Genomic DNA, 14,202 nt, shown 5'->3' with positions numbered 1-14,202 from the left:
TTCAATACAAATTAAATAGAAGACGATAGCTCTTATTAATCAGAATATGCCAAGCAAACCATGCAGTGTGGAGTACCACAAGGCGATACGATCAATAGGCCAAAAGAAGCACAGAGTAGTGAAAATCGTTAAAGTACGATGGTCGTTGTGAAGTCCATGAAAAAACGAGCGTTTTAAAGAATAGAATGTGGTCATGTAGCTGAGACGTCTCCGGATCATACACAGTTGTCAGCATTAGAAATAGAATTCTACTAAGGAGAAACGCAAACGCTACATGTTTACCATGTACAGAGATAAATCTGATGTTATCACAGGATAAAATCTAAACTCAGAAATTTTAAGTGAATGAAATTTAGATTATAGATAACCTTCAACGGACCGTGCACACTGTAATCATCTTAACTCGTTGCATCGACGATCGTGACCCCTTCGAGGTCGTACCCAACGAGGCGCTTATTACTCAGGAAACTGACCTGAAAGGTGAATATTCGCCACAGTAAACGATACGTCGTTAAATTGAGTCCGCTACCCGCCGTCAAATGGTGGAGAGTGAGTCAAAAAGAAATCTCAAAAAATAAAAATACATATTCTAATATTACTTTCAGATATGTTTAGACGAAGCTCAGATGGTCGAAAGCACAAGCGCAAAAGTAGCTACATAGTCTCGTGTTAAAAATAACCCTATATATCTATTTTTAGGCGGCTCTTATGACGAAACGACTCCACGCTGTAAATCGTTGGTGCGTTACGGTTACTCCAATCCAGCAGGGTCCCGAAGGTAACCATAGCAACATTATCATTTATTCCCCGCGAGCCTTTTTTCTCCAAGATATATACGGATTACTTTTATTTCTCAGCGTTCAACCCTACTGCGAGAAATCGTTATGGAAACGTTTGCTCTACGAACCGTATGTCCGCGAGAAGAACGCTCGTCCATTGGTCGAGGTTCTCAAGCGATTATTTTGGCGTACTCTGAAACAAGACGTCCTTAATGAAGTAATAGACGAATTATTATTTATTTATTATTATTTATTTTTTCTGTGTGTGCTGCTTGGTGTTCCACCTCAGACGGAGGAGGAAAGGTGGCTGTGGTTTTCGCCACTGGAAGCCTTCTTTTATCAACGAGAACAAGAATTGTGTTCACTGCAAGCGGAACGAGTAAGTTTTGCTACACAATGAAAATAATTAAATAAGTCCAATAAATACCATAGATGATACGCGGCCACGCAGACGCTGAGGCGAGCCTTAGTTCCCTAAGAACAAGCACAGCAAAAAGGGTAAGGGAAGGGAATAAAAGAGAATAATTATAAGTCATCATGTGATTAGATATAACCCCTATATAGATGCTGGGTCCCTTATATCGTCTGGGACTCGCTTGTTGTCATCCTCAAATGGTCGTACATCGCGATATGCCCGGATTACTGAGTCGAAGGTCGGTGACTCGGACCACGCTCGCTAATTAAATAAAATAATTAATTTAATTAAGGTACGATGACTTTGGAGCTATTGCTTGAGACAATGATCGCGAGAACGACTAGAGAATGTCGAGATGGACACCGGCAAATTATATTTGCACTAAACGGTATCCCGGAAGTTATTATATAAAATCATTTTAATCTTAAATTCTAGGTCTCTCTGCTCTTCATGGTCAAGCGGGAAACGTAGGCGATATCTTATAGAAATTATTTAAATTGGGTGTCACGTGATTATAGATTTCTCTTGCCGTTGATAAATATCGCGAGGCGTAGTTCGTGGAAAGAGCATGGTTCCACTGTTGGTAACCGATTTGACTCAGGTAACGCGCTTTGGGGAAACCTTATTAATATTTATTGATTTAGAAAATTCACACGCTTTATAATCTGTCTGAACTTCTCAACGTGAACGATTCCACGTGCAGTCGAGCCTTGTATATATATCATCGCTGAGGAGGTGTCATAGTGTGACGTCATTGTTTTGAGGTCTCAGGATATTTTAGCTGGAGGGCTTGGAAGAGGAATTCCTTTCGCGATTCAACGCTAGGCTATCGTCCGAGTAAACAAACTGGGATATGCCAAAAAAGGCGGTTGAGGAATGTGAAGAAAAGCTATCAAGCCCCCTATTCATTGATAGTGTCTAGTTCTTTCTTTCCTTCTTTCTTTCTTTCAGATTGGTTATGATGTTAGCTGGTGGAGTGACGTCATTCAGGTGCTTGAACTCTACAACATGGACGGTCAAGCTGTGACGAGCATTCGCTTCATTCTAAAAAACCGTGAGGGATCTTTGTTGGCAGAGAGGTAAACTACGTCACAATGGTGTACCCATTCTGACGTCACGCTTTAATAGATTCGTTAATTCGGCCGGTCTTTCCTACTGTACGTTCTTCTAACCGGACTAGACAAAATTCAAGTACGAATATAATATTTGAGTCGTATAGTAATACAACTGAGGTCGCCGCTCTGAAACCACGGATACTAGTATCCGTGCTGAAACGTAGTCTTGTCGGCGTGACGTCATAAAGAGCATTGACAAATTAACGCGCTCTAAGCAGGGTTCTAGCTACGGGGGTCGGCGAGGGTCGCATCGGCCCTCACTCAAGTCTTAGCGACCCTCACACGCAGCCTCGCGACCCTCACTGAATTTTGAACAGGCAGTATTCACTATTTCACCCACACACACCATAGACAGACAGGATCTCTTACCTTCCATTAAAATTTGCACCGGTTTAGTACTACCGGTGCAAATTTTGATGGCAGGTAAGAGATCCTTTTACAGTAGAAAAGAAAATTTAGCAGGTTGACTGTTGAGTTTATAACAACAGAAAAGTTAATATCACTATGAAAAGGCGTTACATCACTCTGCGAACCCCAAACTAATAACACTAACACTAACCCTAAGTTTTCACGATATCCCACTGTCGATTTGCCGCCGTGCAAAGAAACTACATTAAAAAATGCCACGCCCCCAAAAAGTTTTTTCGGAGGTGGAGCGCCCGAATCCCCACTCTCACATTCCTGCCTAGAACCCTGTCTAAGCTAACCGAAGAGGAAGTCCACGTAGCAGCTGCATGCCCATAGACCAAGGTACAAAAATCATCAATAATAATAAGACTTTCTTTGACTCATTCTCTGCACTTTTTGTCACGTTGGGGAAATCGTAAAGGCTTACGAAGCTGCTTTATTTTCTAAAACTCAACAGGCAGTCACGTGGGTATTTTAATTATTAACCGTTTATTGGGGGAGGTTTCATCTTTCCTGCAGGCATCGCGGCGACGTCGAAGAGGAACTCTTTCCCGAAGAAGAAGAAGAAGATGATAATTATGACGAAACGGAGGGTCGAGAGACGTGGGCTGACAGCGAAAAAATCTGAACCACGTCGCGTTCACATTTTAAGACGATTATGGGTCGCTCTTTCGGAACGCGTTTCCCGGCACGACGAACTCGCGATGACTAAGACACGCCTTCGTTTTCGTTTGCCTCATGAGCCTCTCACCCAACCACGTGACGCCTCGATAATAGAACGAGACGACGTATATCGTGGCAAGCGATACGAGTGCACTGAGTCTGTCGACATACTCTCGCCCTCGTCATTCGTCATTAGTTCTCCAGTCTCGCTGCTCTCGCATGGCTAATGTCAGCCATATCGTGTGGAAAGACGGCATCAGATTGATAAAGATTGTCGGTAGCAAAGTTATTCAATGTCTCATCACAATGGGCATAAAGAAAGGGCATCACTGCATTGACGTAGTCCTCCGCTGGTCGAGCGAAGACGACTGTGAAGCCGTGGCGAAGGAATTCGTCGACGAACTCCAGTCCCAGATCGCTACAGTGTGCGACGAACGAAGTCCGGGAGTCATTCTCAACTGGTTCTATTTGGACAGTTATCATCTAAAGCAACTAAATGCAGACCCGGCTCTGTATTCATCAAGTGAAGTCGATCAGAAAGTCGGTAGCAGCTCTATCGATCACAAGATATTTTCCATTCGACCAGAAGGAGATAACGTTTGTTGCGTCTGAGACTTAGTAATCCTTGCAGCTCAATTGTAGTTTCCCTCAGGTCTTAATACTTTTGAAAAAAAAAGAATTTAATCTTCTTTATTTAGGAAATTAGCCAAATGTGAAAAATGAAAAATGAAAATATTCAAGACATACGTGAGTAGCACGCAGTTTGCAGGAGTTTGAACCCTGTTGGCGTTATTGTAGTACACAGAAAAAGCTCTTCCCCAAGAGGTTCACGTGTCTAAGAAGGCTTGAGAATGCGCAAAGAAATTTTACTTGCACGCGATACGTGGTTCCCGCTGCATGTTTATATATCAATATGTTCTTCACTACTACTATACGCCTAAAAGCCTATCAAAACTGCCATACGGAAAGTAATGAAAACAAAAAAAACGCAATTGCAGTGTGAGTTGAAACAAGATGCAGTAAAAAAATAAGAGCGTATCGGATAGCAAAATGAAATTCTTCGTCGAAGCCTTTTCGCGAGCCAAAATCTAGACAAACAAAGCCAGTATCCGTACAAAACAACTACGTACGTACCAAAAAAGCCGAAATGAAGCGCGTCTGTGTTTGCGCGACCCAGGTCGCACCACGTGGAGGTCCAGACGCTTCGCAACCCAGCCGACGGCATGAATTAGATCAGAACCAACCATAAGTGAGCCTCCGAGGTTCGTTGCCACCCCTATCGCCACCGCCGAAGAGGCCCGTTCATCGTGTGCTCGACGTGGAGGAGAGCCGACGAAAGCCGACGCTGTCCTGTCTAAGACCAAAGAAACAATCCTTGGTCAGACGGAGCGTGTTTTCCTAGTGCAAAAGCCCCTAGAGGTTTTAGGGATGTGCCTCTAATCACTTTCGCACCGTTGCTCCAGGACTTTGCGTCGGAAAATCGCTCGCCCCTCAGGCTCCCTGTCTTCCAACGACAAACCAAGCGCACGAGCGAGTTCTCAAGCGACGGGGTTACGTAAAGAGGGAAAGCGCCGTGCACGATTTTATGCACTCCCTCGCGAACGATGACGCCAACTTTTCTCTCATTGGACGTCGGGTGTGCGTCATAAACCGCAGCGATGTCACGAGAGAGAGCGTTGCTTTTTGCACCTCTACGCGCAACCAAATAAGGCAATATTTGGAACGATCACGCGCGTGCAGCGTTTCTCCCAAAAAAAAGAGGAACAAGAGACGAGCACGTGCACGCGTGCATTGCAAAGATGTCGGACATATGTGACGTCAGCGTTTGGCTCACGATCTCGACGAAACGCGACGAAAACGCAACGAAAGGCGACAAGAAACGAACCTACTTATTCGACCTAGTTCGCGTTTCGAAAGGAACGCGGCGAACTCGATGGAATCGTTGTAAAATAGAGGAGTCGCGATATCGAGTCGCAGATTCATGTAATATCAGTTTGGGGCCCTAGAGTCGAATCAGAGAGCCACGCTTACACTGTTTTCGCTCGTAGAATCAAGAGGAACGCGCTCGTTTACCTGCGTTTCGCTTCGAATGCTTAAACGAGCTGTCTGAACCGCTTTGACGCCGATTTCGTCGGTTTTCGATCAATCTTTAGTTGTGTAGGGACAATCGATCGCCTAAATCGCAGAAACTTCGGAGACTAGCGAGAGAACATTTTACGTCGATCGTACGTCGAGCACGCTAAACAAAGATGGACGTCGAAACCAAACGAATTCGAGCTTTCGCGACGTTTGGCGCACCGGGCAGCATCGAGCTTCCAATGTCAAAACAGCGTTTTGACCTGCTCAACGCTGGATTGCTTTACGATGATGTCGCGTAAGGTGATTTCCTCGCAAATGTAAGAAACGTCTTAGGAAAGCGTTAGCGCTACGTTTTTTCTTCTTCAAATATTTACTCGTGTATTCAGTGGACTCGAAAGGCAGCAAAAGGCAGGAGAATTTAGTCATTCCATGTGTACTATCGCTACATGTATTTCACCTCAGCTTTTTCAGACTCTTGGGAATCAGTCAGAAATGTAACCAAACATTGTAGTTCGGTTAGAGAAATTTATCAAATAAAATTCTCAATGACGCATCTTTTTCCGAAGGCTCAAGAGTCCTATGCGTTAGGGGTGCATCAAATGTCTCTATTCGTTCTGTCATTTGGATGGACGCACCAATGCCGTGCCAAGGTCTCAGAAGTCACTATGTCACCAAGACTAATCTACAACATTCAAATCTAAATCATCATCCTGAACAATTTAGTAGGTCTGTATGTCTAAATTATATCTCTGATTATATATCTTAACTTATACTCTTGGTAGCGTCTACATTGACATGGTGGTCAAGAAGCCTTGATGCACTCTTCCAAGTTCAAACAGAGTATTATTTGCTTTCACTTTCACGCTTAGGTAAATATATGATCACTTGGAGTAGTCATAGAGAGTACGACTCCAAAGTTACTGTATCAACTAATATCAATTTACCTCCGTCGAGTAATATCTAGACTAAACAGATGGCCAACTAAAAGCTTTCTCGATGCGGTAAAGCTCCTTTAGCTGGCCGGACTCGCACGACGTCGCAAGTGGCCAATCACGAAGGATCCTCTGCATGCCATCCTAAAGAATGTCCAAATCTGAAGTGAAACGTCGAGTCATCTGTGTCAACGAAAAGGAAAAGAGGTCTCCTTACGCGGTACTTAAAGACGCATGCAACATGTTTTAATAATTGGAGATAACATTTGCTCCAAGTCAACGATAGGGCGAATACAGCGCCAGTGGTTCATTGCCTCACCGCCGTATGCTTCGCCGCAACCTTGACAAAAAATTACTTTCATACTTTCACTGTTTTAATTATTTTTTTAATGCGTTATTAGCTGCCGCGCTGACGGCGTACGTGGGGATCGGCCGTTGCTTTTTTATATGTATCAAAAACAGGCGTTGGAATGGGTGCTAAAGAAAAAACAAAAAGAATCAGTATATAAGTAGCTAAGAAACACTTGTATATTTTTAGTCTTTTTTGCTCAACATCAGGTTTACTTCTGTCTTGGAGAGAAATGAAACTGAAAGACAACTCTAAACTCTACTACGACACAAGATATACGTTTTCGCAACAAAAGCAGTGCATGAGATCCTGACAAAATATAGAAAGCCAAGCTGATGCTACCGTCTACATTCAAGACGTCCACCTGCGTTAGCTAGAAATGCATGGTCGACCGACGTGAGATCGTGGTGCTAGATCTATTAAGAGCGTTAATTTGCGGGCCGCGGTCATGCGAGCAAACTCGAAGCTGTCAATTAACGGCTGTTCTTTCGCCAAATGCTACGGGGTGGCCAAAGCGAAGTCAGATAAAATAACTCTTTGTTTATAGGCAAAAGACGCATGCATGCGATGCTGGGAGTTGTACGTGCGTCTAAATACCGCTAGCAAAACTCTTACTTGGCTCAATTAAGACCGACGTTCAACGTTTGTGTCCAGTTGCTGCCGACAAAAGGTAAGACGATCGCCTTCTCCAAGTTATCTTCTGAGCTAATTATCCCTTTTTATGGGTATAACATGTTTAGGAGCGCATGTGAGACAAAAGTACTCTGGGTAAGCTCACCGTTACTGTCCTTTCAGTTTGAGACTATTGCATTTCAGTCTCTTTTCCTTATCCGTGCGTTTTCACTGGAGAACTTCTATCGCATTTGCGTAGTGGCAACCGCTTACCCAGCCAAGAAAGCTGCTCTGCTGAGCTGTTAGTATTAATCGCAATGAACATCCTTTTTGTCTTTTTGCTGATTTCCCCTATAGAGACAAGACAATGTCTGCATGCTGGTCTGCCGGTTCGGAAAAGCGGCCGACGTTCAACCGTCTTACGCGGCTTCTGGGACAAATGCTTGAAGCCGAAAATCAAAGCCAATGCATCCTTTTTGATGCTGTCAGTTTACTTCCCTTTGGCAGCATAGAATCAAGAAGCTGAACGAGGGAGTCATGGACACAATTCGTTCACGCAGATAGAGGATGCCGAGGAAGTCAGAAAGGTGGTCGGTTAATTCCGCTGCATACGTGTGAGATGGCAAACTGTCCCCCCAAGGTGCATTACAGCATTACCGCTTCCCGTGTCGCATATGTACTCTATGTTTTAGATTTGCGCTTATGATGCTGTATAGTAGGTGTTGTTTTTCTTTTTTGCTTTTTTTGCGCTATTGTCGTGCTTCATCGAACTTTTAAGGTAGAATTCTAAGAGACGCAAAAACTTTAGAAAAGGGACTCTGTCATTTTTTAGCTCTGTTTGTAGCACGTCACATTGCATCCTTATGTTAAATGAAATTGCATTTTCGAAGCACATGACAGTTGTTCTCTTTATCGAGCGTTTTATCGGACATGCATCCAAAGCTTCCTCTTTTGGCGCTCCTTACCTTTGATGCCAAAAGTCCCGTATTTTATAGGGTGGACGGTTTTTCGCTGTTATTTCTCCAAAACCAGCGTACCCTACAATATACGGGCATGCTCAATATGAAACTCCCGGATTAAATACATGTTAGGTGAAATTATTCTATTTCTCAGGAAAATCGAACTTAAATTTTATAAAAGAGAACAAGCATTTGAGACGATTCAAAGCAATAAAAAGCAAAAAATGCTAGCAATTCATTATTTCTCTACAATAACGCGGAGACTCAGTAAGAACAACGCGGTAGTACGACAAAATACTAGTACGCAGGAAAAGCTCTTTCCAAACAGGTTCATACGTTTCTGATTATTAATTTCTGACCATTTTTAAATTTTTTTCCGCTTTTACATTTTAGTACACGAGTATCCTTTGCCTATTTCCTCCTATGTATTGATCTCGGTGACCAGGATTCCAGCTGCCTTTCTCAAATAGTCACAAACTTTCCCGCGCGATCCAACTTGCACTCTAAACGAGTCAGAAATAGGTAAATTTCTTTTGTAGTCATAGCCCATGCACATACGTTACTAACCTCTTATCGCAACTTCGGCTCCCCGTACTATAATAACAACCTAATTACTACGTAGTTTTGGGTAAAACAAATTCGAGCTTACGCCAACGACGACTTGGATGATAGCGTGGTAAAGAATTGCATTCAGCTTTACCTTGAGCAACCAAGACTTCTGCTTCAGTAAACATTCCTTTAAGAGACAGATACTGAACGTATATAGTAAGAGCTAAAGAAAATGTGCTAAGGCATGAGAACTAAATTTTGAAAGAAAAGTCATCTTACAGGTGATTCGATCCTCGCTTCCTCTAGGTAGACGCTGGGCCGAATCCCAGCCTAACTTTGCATAATCTAGAGCCTCGTCCATCTTTCCAGCACATCCGTTCGCGGAGCTAACGGCCGTACACGCTTCGAAAAAAAAAACAATAAAATAGAGAAATAGAAATTTAATACCCATGTCGATTTACCGGTAAGCATGTCAGGATGACCTTCGGGATAGACTTCGCGAAAAAGAGCAACCGCTTTTTCGTAGCATTGAATCACTTCGTCGTTCCCCTCCGCGACGCAATCTGCGACGTCTTTCGACCCACGCAAAGCATCTCCCAACAACTCTAGACCTAAAAGGCAACATACAAAATAAAATGTCACGTCTGGTCGACAATCTCGCACAATTAGCTTTTTGAGGGAGATAATCTGGCTGATGCGGTCCTATTTCAAGGCTCGACAAACACTCTTTAAAAATTTCAGCAGACTCGTCGAATCGTCTCGCAGTGAGGAGACAGTGGCCATGCACACGAAGAGCTACGGAATCAACTTTAGAGAAAAAGAGTTATTCTTTCCGGACCTTGGGCTGACCTAGCTTCAGCTGCGGATGCTCAGGAGAATACGTAGACCTCAAAATAGAAAGAGCCTCCCAGGAAAACTCGCATGCCTTGAATAGCTCGCCTTTGTCCCTGAAGCATCGGGCCATATCAAGACGAACTAAAACAAATGAGACAAATTAGTAAAAAGAAAATAAAAACAGAATTTCTAACGGATTCCCATAGCCGAGTGACTGTCGGGAATTATTTTTTGGAACGCTTTCAGTGCTTCGACAAAATATTTCAAAGCTTCGTCTAGTTGACCACACTCGAACAGACACTCAGCGAGTTTTTGGTAACCTGTAAGTCACGATGCACGAGTTGATAAAAGAACTTCGGACACCTGAATAAGATTGAATCTTACAACAGCCAAGTTGTAGTCCTGAATGGAATAAGCCACAATTTCCGAGATACAGCGCTTTTTTTAGAACCGCCTGCTCCTTATCAAATTGGCACGATTTTTGGTATACGAATCCAAGACGAAGAAAGACTTAAAGAGACTTTTGACGTGAGCAAACAAAGAGTTATAATAATACGTACCCATAAACGCATTGTGAGCCGCCTCTGATGTTTTTATTTCAGACGGATACGCATTGAGCAGCCGAAGAAGCGTCTCTTCGGCATCGTCGAGCATTTCCCTTTGCACTTTGCTCTCAGCAAGTAAATACAACACTGCGAGCATGACGAAGACGATCACCCAAACGCAAATGTCAAATAGCCTTTACCGTGTCTGTAGGATCTTATTTCGCTTTGGCTAAGTTCGCTCAAGCATCTTTCCCCAAGAGCTTTCCGCACGCTCACGTCACCATCGTGCCAATTGTCAACGCCGTAATAAAGTCTCGCCAAAGGAAAGTAATCTGTTTCAATAAAGAAACTCCAAAGAAATTAAAAAAATTACGCCAGCTTACAATTGTGTCGAAGGAGTCGCATCTCCTCAGCGGAAAAGGTGGCCAACTTAGCTTCAAAAACTTGAGCCCTAGACGAGCAAAGCCGAACAGCGTCATCGTAGTGATAGAAGCCGATTGCCAATGCGCAGCCGTAGTCGACGAGCGGGGCGACGAGCAGTCCGGCTTCGAGCATCTTTCCGGCAACCGAATAGACGTGAGGAGCAATGCGGAGCAAAGACGAATCGGTAAAATCGAGGAGAAAATGCTCCGGAGGAGGAAGACGCTTGAAAAGAGCATTCGCAGTCGACTCCAATACCCTTGTCAGATGGCCGACGTCGGCGCCGAGACGCTGCAGGACGCTCGCCTGCACGAGATGGTGCACGGAAAACGATTCGTTGTCAATTTCACTCATTCGTTGGACGAGCGAGCGTTCGTTCAACGCTTTCATTGCACGCATGACACGAAAGTCGACGTGCGATGCCGTCGTCGAAAAAGCGGCGTCGGCGACGACGTCGAGCGGAATGTCTTGAGACGATAGCACCGAGCAGCACTCGAGAAAGCGATAACCTCCGTGCGACTCGTCCTCCTTGTGAACATCGTCGAGATCCATTTCCCACGTCAGAAAGACGCGCTCCCGTTCAGCAAGGGCCGCCCGCGCTCGCGAAACCGACTTCCGATCAAATGCGTTTAACCCCATCGTCTCAAGATCGAACTCGACGAAAGTGTTCACGCTGTGAACGCCGCATCGATCGAGATGATCCCTCAGGTGGGAGAGGTGAAAATAGCGCAGAAATGCGTCTAGATTCAACGCCGCCGCTTCCAAGCGCTTCGCCTCCGCTTCCAATTTTAACCAGTATTGACGAAACGTGCAGTGATGGTGTTCGATGAAAGATCCGGCGTGAGCGAGTGCGAGAGGCAGTCGTCCTACCGGTGGCCCGACAGCAACTTTTTCCGCATACTTTCTCTCGTTGTAGTCCATCGTCGCGTGCGATTCTGGTCGCATGCCAGACAGGTGAAGAAGAGCGACGACGGCTTTCTGCTCATCGAGAACGTTTAGAGTGAGAAGGCTGACCTTTCGCTCGTGAAAGACGTCGTGCGTTTGCGCTCGACGCGTCGTTATAACGATGTGGCACGCGACGGCGTGACCGGGCAAACAGCGCTTCAGAAAGTCGAAGTCGTCGGCGTTGTCGAGAAGGAGGAGCGATCGAGGACGACTGCGGAGATAGCGAAAGAAGACGCGAAGAGCGTCGGCATGAGAAGACATTGTAACAGTATTGTGCGAGCCGCTGAGCTCAACTGCTTTAGCCACCTATAAATAAATAAATAAATAAGTCAACTTAATGTTGAAATACTGTAAAGGTACGTTTTCTTTCAGCCACACTAAGAACGAGGCGAACGATTCAGAGTTGAAGTAGAATAAGCCATCTGAATAGGATTTGGCGTATTGAAGAGCGTACTTGAAGGCAAGACTTGTTTTGCCAACACCTCCAACTCCAGCAATAATCTGCATAAAGACTTTAACCACAGTATCTCTGCGCAGCAGAGCTCTTGCCTGAATACGTTGGATTTGAACAGATTCAACGCGACTTTGTTTCGCTTTGCCGTTCCACAGATAATTGGCAATTTGCCCGAGTTCCTCTTCGCGTCCGTAAAACCTCCCGTCGCGAATAATGCAGCTTGGTAGAAGAGCTATACAGTAGAACTCATCACAAGCACCTGCATGTAATGAAACTTCTAATTACCGCTTATTTCTCTCTCATTCTGACGATCTTCTACTCGGCGTCTCCTCTTCACTTCACCAAGTTTTCGGCGAAGAAGTTCAATAGACGAAAACCGAAATTGGTTTTTAGCACGATACTTCTCGAGCATGGCCCAGGCCATGTAGTTTACGCCCTGTTGATGACTCCCGTGGAAGTACTCCATGTCGTCGAGCTCCCTTTTTCGAAAACCGAGAGAAGCGCCGAGCTCTTTCCAATAGTGCCCAACTTCTTCGAAAGCAAAATGATACAAATCGACGGCATCTTTCTCTACAGAAGATGACAAGTTAAATGAACAAAAATGCTTCGGTTTCTTACCAACGCCGAATTTTTCACGATGAGCTTTGAAAGATCGCACAAGGCGAAACACTGGAACAAAGTTTAGACAAAATTGCTGTCTTCTGCGCGAATTAACTTACGACGTTTGGAAACCTCTAAGTCTTCTTTGAAAATATTTAACGTCCGCCTGAGAAGATCGCTGCAAATAATAATTAATAAGTTTTTTTGCTGGGAACTATTGAGTGATCTCTCACTGGCAATATGAATGGTTTTCTAACGTTTCCCTTACATCTTTCGTCGACTTGGAAAGACTCCGCAGGTCTTTCGCGAACGAATCGCGATTACGTATAATTTTTCGAAGTAAGTCGCTGCAGTTCATAATACGTGCTAAATGACTAAATGACAATACAGTAGAGTAGGACCTCGGCTTTCGGACATTCTGCGATTTCGGACGCTCGCACAGCAAATCTAGCGAACCGATTCTGGCTTCCTATGGCGCATTTGAAAGCCCAATCCCTGCCAGGAAGATGTGCCAGAGCGCGAATCAATAGACCAAACCCTCATAATTTTATGAGAAGATTAGCGCGCGCAGGTCAAATCCTCCGCTTTCGGACAGCAGTATCGCTTTCGGACACGTATGCGTAGCTCATTCAAATTTTAATGTTTCGCCTAGAATTTTTTTTCACAAAATCCTCTATCATAGAGCTTTCGAACGCAGTAAAGCTTTAGCCAAATGGTCTAGTCTATCGCATGCTAAAAATCGACGAATATACCGACATCGCACCTCGGTGTTCGGACACCAGTTATTCCGTTTGCAAAGCCCAAATCCGTTTCTAAAAGGACATTCTGAATTTTCTGTAAGGTATTTGAAACGATTTTCAAAAGCAGCTTAAAAAAGAGTAACTTTGCTAAGCAATTGGGCTGTTTAGTGCATGAAAATGCATTTCTTGGGTTTGCTTTAGTAGCAATAAAACTAAATATAGCAACGAAAATACCCAAACTGGCACAGAAGCAAGCGGTGCGAAGAAAAAGTCACCCTAAAACTTCGTATTAATGAAAAATTCTGCCGCATACAGTACTTTACGCCAAATGCATTTGTCGTGCTGATTTTTATCGCAACGTCAGAAACATTACATAAAAGTACGCCTTTTTACAGTATCTGTCTCTGGAGTGCTCTTGACTTCCATAAGTAGAGCAAGTACATTTTTAGCAGCATCGAGATTCATGAAGATATCACAGCCAGAGTGTGATACCAAGAATCTGAAATTCGATCTTTATATAAGAGCACTCAAACTGAAATTCTTAGAACGCAATAGATAAATTAATAAACGCAGATGGTCAGCTTGACGTAGCCTTAGCTCTTGGCAATATACCAAACACTATGATAAAGTTTGAACAAACTGCATTTTGCGTAACGTCCTGTACTGGTATGTGACAGAATTTTTCAATAATATGAAGTTTAAGGGTGACTTTTTCTTCGCACCGCTTGCTTCTGTACCAGTTTGGGTAATCTCGTTGCTATATTTAGTTTTATGGCTACTAAAGCAAACCCAAGAAATGCATTT

The 14,202-nt window shown here is 44.0% G+C and overlaps 1 protein-coding gene across 1 annotated transcript; it reads right to left on the bottom strand.

Annotated features, from left to right (window-relative positions):
- Positions 1-8,449: 8,449 nt before the first annotated feature.
- On the bottom strand, positions 8,450-13,044 carry LOC136198603 (uncharacterized). The gene is made up of 18 exons (XM_065988603.1): positions 12,892-13,044; positions 12,778-12,836; positions 12,677-12,727; positions 12,344-12,628; positions 12,154-12,290; positions 11,965-12,105; positions 10,623-11,910; positions 10,440-10,571; positions 10,255-10,386; positions 10,079-10,204; positions 9,889-10,014; positions 9,710-9,835; positions 9,524-9,655; positions 9,322-9,471; positions 9,140-9,262; positions 8,961-9,083; positions 8,879-8,905; positions 8,450-8,814 (listed from the first exon to the last, which is right to left on the bottom strand). Exons 1-18 carry the CDS (start codon positions 13,014-13,016, stop codon positions 8,774-8,776), a joined length of 3,324 nt encoding a protein of 1,107 aa, XP_065844675.1. The 5' UTR covers positions 13,017-13,044; the 3' UTR covers positions 8,450-8,773.
- Positions 13,045-14,202: the final 1,158 nt, after the last annotated feature.

The sequence above is a fragment of the Oscarella lobularis genome, chromosome 19 (genome assembly GCF_947507565.1).
Source record: "Oscarella lobularis chromosome 19, ooOscLobu1.1, whole genome shotgun sequence".
Taxonomy (NCBI): domain Eukaryota; kingdom Metazoa; phylum Porifera; class Homoscleromorpha; order Homosclerophorida; family Oscarellidae; genus Oscarella; species Oscarella lobularis.
This window is presented reverse-complemented; position numbering and strand designations above follow the sequence as displayed.

Bases quoted from the DNA above. Each gene is read 5' to 3' on its own strand.
- LOC136198603 (XM_065988603.1), bottom strand. From the start codon at position 13,016: ATGAACTGCAGCGACTTACTTCGAAAAATTATACGTAATCGCGATTCG. The intron at 12,291-12,343 runs GTAATTAGAAGT...TCTACTGTATAG, and splicing joins GAATGAGAGAGAAATAAGCG to CTCTTCTACCAAGCTGCATT. The intron at 10,205-10,254 runs GTACGTATTATT...AGTCTCTTTAAG, and splicing joins GGCTCACAATGCGTTTATGG to TCTTTCTTCGTCTTGGATTC.